The following is a 10,729-nucleotide window of genomic DNA, read 5'->3' on the forward strand; positions in this document are numbered from 1 at the left end:
TTTTACTTTTTTTTTAAGCAAACAAAGAAACGTTTGAAAAAAAATTAACGTTTCGTTTTTACAAATTTAATCGGTGTGTCTTGTCATATTAGTTTTGTCAAAGTATGAATCCTTTTTGACCCAAAAGTGGGACTTTTACCTCTGAGCGGCTGACCTGGGTTTTTTGTGCAACACGGAAGGGCACAATACACAGAACTATATGCAACAGTGACGACTAAGTCGAGCTCACCACAAGCCGGTTCGACAACAAGAGCTGTCACAGACGCTCGACTAATCAAATACTGGACACAGTAAGGAAGACTAAAGTATGAAAGAAAATTCAATTACGATATAATATATTTCTTCTCATGACAAGAAGTTATAGTTGTAACGTACTTTAGTTCCAAGTTCAAGGGAGAATAATTCTAGAAATAGTCATACTACTAGAGTTATGGACCATGTCACACAACATGTGTGTAATGATAAGAAATATAAATTTGAAGTTTAAGTTAAAATTAAGTTAATTTCAAGCTAAAAAGAAGTTATAATATTTCTTAAGGAAAATTCTAAGTTAAAAGGGAGATAAATCTGAAAAATCTTGCTTCAAGAGTTATGAACCTTTTCACATAAGATCTGTTTTACGTAAAAGAAGAGGTATTTAAATTTTGAGGTAGATACCTTTAAAACTAATGAAGTTATAGTAATAAATAACATTTTTTAAGTAAAAAATATAAGTAAATTGGGAGATAATTCTTGCAATATTGGTGCTAGAGTAATGAACCTTGTCATATAAGATGTAACTAATAATTAGAAACATAAATTATATTTGAAGTATTAAGTTAATCATTGAAGAAATAAAGATGAAACAGTAAAAATAATATTTTTTAAGGAAAATTCTGTGTTCAATGGGAGATAAATCTGATAATATCGGTGCTATAGTTATGAGCCTTGTCACATTGAATGTGGTAGATGATAAGGAACATATTCAGGATTATCCTTTCAGAAATAAAGAGGTAACAGTAAACAAGAGGGCCATGATGGCCCTGAGGTCGCTCACCTGTATATAGGCCCCCGAAGCGGGGCCAGTTTAAACCCCAGGGCTTTTATTTGAACAAACTTGCAATTAAGACACCAATTGTAGAAACATGTTTCATGCTTCACATCTAAGCTCTAGCTCATTGAATTTTTTAAAAGAAGATTTTTTAAGTTTTTACTATCACATATAGTTAAAAACATGACACGCTTTTGGCGGGGCAGTTTTAACCCCAGGGCTTTTATTTGAACAAACTTTGTAGACACTTATTAGAAGATGTTTCATGCTTAATATCTAAACTCTAGCTATTTGGGTTTTTTCAAAGAAGATTTTTAAGTTTTTGCTTTACACATATAAGGAAATCAATGACCCCGGGGCGGGGCCAATTTTGACCCCAGGGCTTTTAATTTGAACAACTTTGTAGACACTCACTAAAAGATGTTTCATGCTTAATATCTAAACTCAAGCTATTTGGGATTTTTTCAAAGAAGGTTTTTTTAAGTTTTTGCTATACACATATAAGGAAAATCAATGACCCCCAGGGCGGGGCCAATTTTGACCCCAGGCTTTTATTTGAACAACTTTGTAGACACCCACTAGAACATGTTTCATGCTTAAATCAAACTTCTCAAGCTATTTGAGTTTTTTCAAAAGAAGGTTTTTTTAAGTTTTTACTATATGCATATAGGGAAAATCAATGACCCCCTTGTGCGGGGCCAATTTTGACCCCAGGGCTTTTATTTGAACAAACTTGGTAGACACTCACTAGAAGATGTTTCATGCTAAATATCTTAGCTCTAGCTTTTTGGGTTCTTTAAAAGAAGATTTTTTAAGTTTTTACTATATGCATATAGGGAAAATCAATGACCCCCTGGGGCGGGGCCAATTTTGACCCCAGGGTTGTTTTTTTGAACAAACTTGGTAGACACTCATTAGAAGATGTTTCATGCCAAATATCTAAGCTCTAGCTCTTTGGGTTCTTTAAAAGAAGATTTTTTAAGTGTTTACTATATGCATATAGGGAAAATCAATGACCCCCTGGAGGGCCAATTTTGACCCCAGGGCTTTTTTTTTAACAAACTTGGTAGAAACTCATTAGAAGATGTTTCATGCCAAATATCTAAGCTCTAGCTATTATGGTTCTTTAAAAGAAGATATTTAAAGTTTTTTCTTTCGGTGCCATGGCAACCAGAGTTCTGCATGGAATTAAATTCTTTGAACAATTTTTAAAGGTGACCACCAAAGGAACATTCCTGTGAAGTTTGGATGAAATTGGCTTAGCGGTTTATGAGGAGATGTCATTTGAAAATACATGTAATAATTGTAGTTTGTCATCGAATGATTTTCAACGTTATTTTAAAGCTATAAATGATCCTGATTCAGTTTTTTATCAACCAGATGATGATGTTTTATATTTTAATAATAGGTACTTGGATGGTGAATTAAATATTATGTTTTCTGAGTTAAATATACCATTTAGTAACCTGGAAATAATAAAAGCATGTAAAAACTTAAACTCTGGGGAATTAGCAGGTTCCGACTACTTATTAAATGATTTTTATTAAATACGGTTCCTGTTCAACTCATTTTGTTAATACTCTAAATAATCTTTTTAATAAAACAATGGACCGAAGGCTTTATAGTACCGCTTCATTAAAAGGGTGACATTAATGACCCAAGTAACTATAGAGGAATAACTTTACTAAGTTCTTTTGGTAAATTATTTACAAAACTTTTAAATGATAGATTAAATACTTGGGCAGAAAAATATCACGTCTACATTGAAGCTCAGTCCGGTTTTAGACAACAAATGGGAACCATAGATAACATTTTTGTTTTGCAGGGCCTTATTACGTATATGTTGAATAACAATAAGAAACTATATGCTGCGTTTGTTGATTTTACTAAGGCTTTTGACTATTTAGTAAGAGATATTATATGGTTTAAATTAATTAAATATGGTGTAAGAGGTAAAATGTTAGACGTTATTAAATCAATGTACGAAAGTGTAAGATCCAGAATAAAATATCAAAATGTTTTGAGTGAAGAATTTTCATGTGTGTTAGGCGCCCCCCAAGGAGAATCGTTATCACCTTTTTTGTTCGCCATGTATCTTAATGATATAGAAGAATATTTTATTATGAATAAATTTGAAGGAGTTAATTTAGGTTTCTTAAAATTGTTTTTACTTTTATATGCAGATGATATCGTTATTCTATCTGAAACAGAAGAAGGCTTACATAAAGGTTTATTGTTATTGGAGAATTATTGTGATAAGTGGAGATTAACGGTAAATATTAAGAAAACTAAAATAATGATTTTCAGAAAAGGCAGATTAAGACATAACATTTCATTCGTATATAAAGGAGAAAATTTAGAAATTGCCGAAAAATTTACTTATTTAGGAGTAGTCTTTACAACTGGTGGATCTTTTAATACTTCTTTTGAAACATTATTTGGTCTGGCTTTGAAGGCATTATATAAGTTACAACTAGATTTGATTAAATTCCCATGTATAACTGTGAAACATAAACTAGACCTTTTTGATAAATTGATCTCACCAATTTTGAATTATGCTTCAGAGGTAAGCGGTATATATGATTGTTGTAAATAAGAAAAAGTGCATTTAAATTTTTGTAAAAAAATGTTAGATGTCAGACTACAAACTCAGAACAATTTTATTTATGGTGAATTAGGTAGAACAAATTTGAAATGCAGAAGAATTGTAAGTGTAATAAAATATTGGCTTAAAATTATACAGCTTGAAGATATAAAATATGTTACAATATTTTATGATTTATTGTACAGAGAGTTACAGGTAAGACCTAACAAAAAACATGGGTTAGAAGTGTTAAAGATTTATTACAGTCGCTTGGTTTTAATGATGCATGGTTATGTCAAGGCGTAGGCAATGTAGATGTATTTATTAGTTTAGTAAAACAAAGAGTAAATGATGTTTTTATCCAAAATTGGTTTTCAGAAATAAATAACTCAAGTAGAGCTCGTACAAATGTAATATTTGCAGATTTTAAATTTCAAAAGTATTTAAACTGTATTAATATTGAAAAAATTTAGAATTGCTCTGTCCCGGCTAAGAGTTTCTTCACATAGACTCGAGATTGAAACCGGCAGGTGGAATAAACCTAGTGCTATACCTTTTGATGATAGGAAATGTGAAAAATGTTTTATTTTGGAAGATGAATTTCACTTTATTTTAGAATGTTCTCTATATAATGAATTACGAAAAAATATATAAAAAAAACACTTTTGGAAAAGACCAAATATACCTAAATTTGTTACATTGATGAATTCAGAAAATGAAATAGAAATTAGAAACTTATCAATGTATATATTTAAATCTTTCGATGTTCGAAACACTATTCTTTATAGTTAATTAAAAGTTTGCCCCAAACGCTGTATCACTGTATCTTACATACACTTATTTTCGTTTTGTTTTGTGATTAACTTCCTTATTAATAGGATGGTATCTTTCCTTAGTATTTATTTACCAGTATATGAATTGAGACATGTTGATAGTATATTCTATCTATAGTTTACGTGTAACTTAATGATATATGTTTTATAATATTAATAAAATACTGTGTAACTTAGTGATATATGTTTTATAAAGTGTGACATTGACCATTTGATTGTATTGTATGCTTTGTTATATGTACTGTGTATGCATGGACATATTGTCCAAATGTACTTTGAAATAAACTTGAAACTTTGAAGCAAAAGTTTACGGACGGACGAAAAGCGATCACAAAAGCTCACCCTGTCACTTTGTGAGCTAAAAACTAGAAATGTGTCCATAGGACACGGGTGCCCCCGCCGCGCCACTATTCTGTCAATCTTATGACTCTAGGTCAAATATTTTTTAAAAACTAAAAATCTTTTACTTATTTAAGGGCAAGAACTTTACAAATACTGAATAAATCCACAAGCAAACCCCAAGTTGCATAAAGTACACATGCTGACCACTATTCTTGTAAACTTTCAGGCCTACAATTGAAATACTTTTTGAGCTATACACGAACAAGTTGAAAATTGCAAATTTATACTACTGGAAGTCAAGGGAAATAACTCTTAACAAAACTGGAAAAAATCCACATGCAAAGTCCCAGGTGCATAGCTTCACAGTGAGGTGAATCATTATTCCTGTAATTTAGTGATGTTGATCATTATTCCTGTAAAGTTGGTTGATTCTAACTAAAGTACTGAAGGAACAAATAACAACATAATGAAACGGTTTTAGTAAGTCAAGGGAAATAACTCTACATATACTGGATAAATCCTTAAGCGAAACCCCAGGTGCAAAACTAAATATGCTGAGCAACCTTCCAATGAGGTTTAATGACTCTATGTCAAATCCTTTTTGAGTTTAATGCGACACAAGTTGAAAATTGCAAAAGATTTTCTAAGTCAAGGGCAATTACTATAAAAATACTAAAAATATCCAGACAAAAATACCCAGGTGCACAACTACACATGCTGATCAATATTCATGTAAAGTATCATGACTCTATGCCAAATCCTTTAGAGTAACATGTGACACAAGTTGAAAATTGCAAAATTTTACTAAGTCAACACTAAAAATACATAATAAATTCAGACGAAAATATCCAGGTGCACAACTACACATGCTGATCAACATTCCGGTAAAGTGTTATGACTTTAGGTCAAATACTTTATGAGTTTAATGCGACACAAGTTGAAAATTGCAAAATTTTACCAAGTCAAGGGCAATAACTCTAAAAATACTAAAAATATCCAGACAAAAATACCTAGATGCACAACTTCACATGCTCAGCAACATTTCTGTAAAGTTTCATGACTCTAGATCAAACACTTTTGAGTTACATGCGACACAAGTTGAAAATTGCAAAATTTTACTAAGTCAAGGGCAAAAAACTCTAAAAATACTAAAAATATCCAGACAAAAATACCCAGGTGCACAACTACACATGCTGATCAATATTCATGTAAAGTATCATGACTCTATGCCAAATCCTTTAGAGTAACATGTGACACAAGTTGAAAATTGCAAAATTTTACTAAGTCAAGGGCAATAACTCTAAAAAAATACTAAAAATATCCAGACGAAAATACCCAGGTGCACAATAACACATGCCGATCAACATTCCTGTAAAGTTTCATGACTCTAGGTCAATGAATTTTTGAGTTACGTGCGACACAAAGGAGAACGGACGGACGGACGTTCTTACCAGAGCTACATTATGGGTTTTCTTTTGTTATTTCTTTTGTTCTTTTTAACCCCACAATGCAGAAAATAACTCCACAAGAGAAACGGAATGAATGAAATCAAAGGCATCTATTGTTATGAGAACAATAGACCAAACCCCATAATGTAGCTCTGGTTTGTACGGACGGAAGGACGGACGGACGGACGGACATCCTCACGGACATCCTCACATTTGTATTCTTGTTGGGTATTTACTGTGTAAAAAAGTACCCAACAATACATCAAAATCATTAAAAATACCCAACAATACATACGGAATGAGTAGGATTGGTAGTTGTTGAGTATTTAGTACCGAACATATACCCTCTCGTGCGCTCAGACAATCTAAATGCCCGCCACTAAAGTGGGGGCACAATAATATTTTTTAAGGAAAATTTTAAGTTCAAAAGAAGATAAATTTTAAAATATTGGTGATACAGTTTTGAACCTTGTCACATAAGATGTGGTTCATAATAAGTAACATATATTTGAAGTATGAATTAGATCCCTTAAGAAATAAAGAAGAAACTGTAAAAATAATATTTTTGAAGGAAAATTCTAATTTCAAGGGTAGATAAATCTAAAAATATCGGTGCTTAAGTTATGACCATTGTCACATATAAAGTGGTTGATGATAAGGAACATATATTTGAAGTATCAAGTTGATTCCTTATGAAATAAAGAAGTAACAGTAAAAAATAATATTTTTAAGGAAAATTCTAAGTTAAAGGGGAGATAAATCTTAAAATATGGTGCTAGAGTTATGAACCTTGTCACATAAGATGTAGTTGATGCTAAGGAACATATATTTGAAGTATGAATTTGTTCCCTTAAGAAATACAGAGGTGACAGTAAAAAATAATATTTTTAAAGGAAAATTCTAAGTTCAATGGGAAATAAATATGAAAATATTGGTTCTAGAGTTATGAACCTTATCACATAAGATATGGTTAATGATAAGAAACATATATTTGAAGTTTAAAGTTGATACCTTAAGAAATGAAAAAGTTATAGTGAAAAATATTTTACTGCACCAAAACTTCAATCTGAAATCTGGACGCGGACGCCTGAGCAAGTAGGGAAGCTCTCAATATACATTGTACAGTAAAGCTCACAAGAGCCACTGCCGGGCTAGGGCTTTGCTCGACTTTTTACTTTTTTTAAAAGCAAACAAAGAAACGTTTGAACAAAATTTAACGTTTCGTTTTTACAAATTTAATCGGTGTGTCTTGTCACATTAGTTTTGTCAAAGTATGAATCCTTTTTTTAATATATCCCCATGTGTATTACAGAAGAAAATAAAAAGAAAAAGATATATTTATATTTAATGCACAAATCAGTGAAAATTCAAAAGTCGAACCTTCAAGGTCAAGGTCATAAAAGAGCAAAGGTCAATGTCATTAAAGAGCCAAGGTCAATAGTTTGATTACCATAAAGGTATTGTCCTTAAGAATGTTCTGTTATAATATGAAGTAAATTAATTCAATAAAAGCAAAGCAACAGCCAGTTACAGCCATAAAAATGAAATTTTCAATATTTTGACTTTCAAAGTCAATGTCATTTATGAGTTTAGGTCAAGGTCTGTCTGTTTGTTTTAAAGGGCTATCCTTTAAATTTTTTAGGTTTAAGTTTGAAGATAATCCATTCAAAATTAACAAAGTTACAGCAAATAATAGTTTCAAAAATTTGACCTTCAAAGTCAAGGTCATTTATGAGTGAAGGTCAAATCTTTTTAATTATTTTAAAGGGCTATCCTTGAAGATTATTCTGTTCAAGTTTGAAGACAATCCATTTAAAAATAATAAAGTTACAGCCAATAATAGCAAGAACAAGCAAAATTTGGATTTTTGACCTTGAAGTTCAACGTCATGTATGGATGAAGGTCAAGATTAGTGTGGTTTACTGAAACGTCTTGTCCCACGAGTTGTTGTGGCCAAGTATGAAGACACCACGACAATACACCAAGAACTAAAAAAGTTATGATCCAGTACAAGTTTGCAGACGGCAACTGCAACGGCAACAGCAACAACAATACCTCTTCTTTTTTTCAAAAAAAAAAAAAGAAAGTCGAGCAAAAATTCAGAATCTCATTTGAAATGTTCATTGTTATTCCCCGTCTTAAATGTTTCAGAGTGGTGGTAGTGGTATTGGTAGTTTTCACTCCGGATCACGGGGGTATGCGATACTCAATTTACCAGAGCACAGTTCCGCCACCCCATTGTTCCTGGGCAAACTGTCAAGCAGTTTGCCAATATTACCAGGATTCAATCCAGGGTTAGCCAATTCACAATATCTCGTTCCGTGTATTGTATGTACTACATATCTTTACATATGTTGATAACCGAATGTTAGATTGTAATGAATGTAATGAATAATGCTTTATCACACAAATATCAATACCTCCACCATTTTCAAATGAGTCCTCTTCAATGGTATCATCCTTTACGTCTGTTTTGCCAGTAGAGGTTACAGATTGTGTTAAAAGTTCTACTAAACGTTGACTCTGTGCACTTGTTGGTTTCTTATCTGAAAGATGAACAAGAGCTTTAGCCAGGCAGGGGCAATGCTTAATTTTTTAATCATTTTCAAAAGGCAAACAAATAAAGATTTAAATATTTTTTTAAAAAGAGGATAAAAGAAAAAAGAATGTTTTTCCTTTTTATATTCTAATAAGTACATATACACTTGTTTTATGAATTGCTTTTATATTGTTCAATTTTAAACTATCTGTCATTTTAAAATATCTATATCAGCTGTTATCAAAATTCTATTTTACATATAAATCTGTGCACACTTAGTCCAAGTAACATTGTTATACGAAAACAAGACGGCCATGATGGCCCTTAATCGCTCACCTAAGTCAGAATACTTGTTAATGTTGGTTTTTTTAAAAGTTGATTTTTTGTTGTTATTAATGCATATAATGAAAATCAATTGGCGTGGGCCAATATTGACCCAAGGACCAATTTTAGACAAATTGGTAGATACTTACTAGATGTACATGTTTCATGCCATACATCTAAGCTCTAGCTTTTTAGTGTTTTTTTTTTAATTAGAGCCTTTTTTTTGTTTTAATAAATATATGTAGGAAAATAAAGGCCCCAGGGCAGGGCCAATTTGATCCAGGGCTTTAATTTGCACAAACTTGGTAGACACTCACTAGATGTCTCATGTTTAACCCTTTACCTAATATAGACGTGTTTTGACGGTTTTTCGACACCCCCCCCCCTTGAGGACTCAAACAGTGAAAAATTACCATATTTAGGCCCCGAACACTGTTTTTCATTTGGGAAATGATGTTAAACAAGAGGGCCATGATGGCCCTGAAATCGATCACCTGTATATAGGCTCCCGGGCGGGGCCAATTTTAACCCAGGTGCTTTTATTTGAACAAACTTGGTAGACATCCATTTAAAGATGTTTTATGATAAATATCTAAGCTCTAGCTCTAAGAAGATTTTTAAGTTTTTACTCTACCGGTATACATATAAGGAAAATCTATGATCCCCGGGGCGGGCCAATTTTAACCCCAGGGCCCGTATTTGAACAAAAATGGTAGACACCCATTGAAATCTGTTTCATGCTAAATATCTTAGCTCTAACTCTAAAGGTTTTTTAAAAGAAGATTTCGAGTGGCGGCATGACCGAGTGGTTAACGCGCCGGACTAGTAATCTAATTATCGCTAATCGCATTGGTTCACACCCCGTCAGTGGTCATCCGTTGTTTATTTGAGCAAGAAATTTTACACTCATTGCTCAGTACTGGTTGGTTCCAGGAACGGATTCGAAAGTGTGTCTATAAGCTTAAAGCTTCCAACACAATCGAACTAAAATAAATTCTGTATAAACCAAAAGAAGGTTTTTTTTAGTTTTTACTATATAGTCATAAAGGGAAAAACAATGACCCCCTTAAGCGGGGCCAATTTTGACCCCAGGGCTTTTATTTGAACAAACTTGGTAGTCACCCACAAGAAGATGTTTCAAGTCTACTAGCTAAGCTCTAGCTATTTGGGTTTTTTAAAAGAAGGTTTTTTAAGTTTTTACTATATACATATCAGGAAAATCAATGATCCCCGTGGCGGGGCCAATTTTAACCCCAGGGCTCTTATTTGAACAACAAGAGCCACCGCCGGGCGGGGGCAACGCTCGACTTTTTACTTTTTCTAAACGCAAACATAGAAAGGTTGGAACATATCTTAACGTTTCCTTTTTATAAATTTAGTTGGTCTGTCTTGTGACATTAGTTTTGTTTATATATTTTGTATATATATATATATATATATGAATAGAAACATTTTCTAAAAATAGCAACATGACGCAATTTCTAAAAATAGCAACATGACGCAATTTCTAAAAATAGAAACAATGACGCAATTTCTAAAAATAGAAACAATGACGCAATTTCTAACAATTTCTAAAAATAGCAACAATGACGCAATTTCTAAAAATAGAAACAATGACGCAATTTCTAA

General features: G+C 32.3%; 1 protein-coding gene across 1 annotated transcript in view; it reads right to left on the minus strand.

Annotated features, from left to right (window-relative positions):
• The window catches only part of LOC132715357 (probable serine/threonine-protein kinase roco4), a gene marked incomplete at its 5' end in the record, with an annotated part of 38,230 nt that extends 29,447 nt beyond the window's left edge, over positions 1–8,783 (minus strand). Inside the window, one exon of the mRNA XM_060698348.1 lies at positions 8,658–8,783. Coding sequence (XP_060554331.1) covers positions 8,658–8,783 — 126 coding nt within the window. The remainder of the gene's footprint in view (positions 1–8,657) is intronic.
• Between the last annotated feature and the right edge of the window lie 1,946 nt (positions 8,784–10,729).

Source organism: Ruditapes philippinarum, unplaced genomic scaffold (genome assembly GCF_026571515.1).
Source record: "Ruditapes philippinarum isolate M1 unplaced genomic scaffold, ASM2657151v2 ctg1665_1_1_1_1, whole genome shotgun sequence".
Lineage (NCBI taxonomy): Eukaryota > Metazoa > Mollusca > Bivalvia > Venerida > Veneridae > Ruditapes > Ruditapes philippinarum.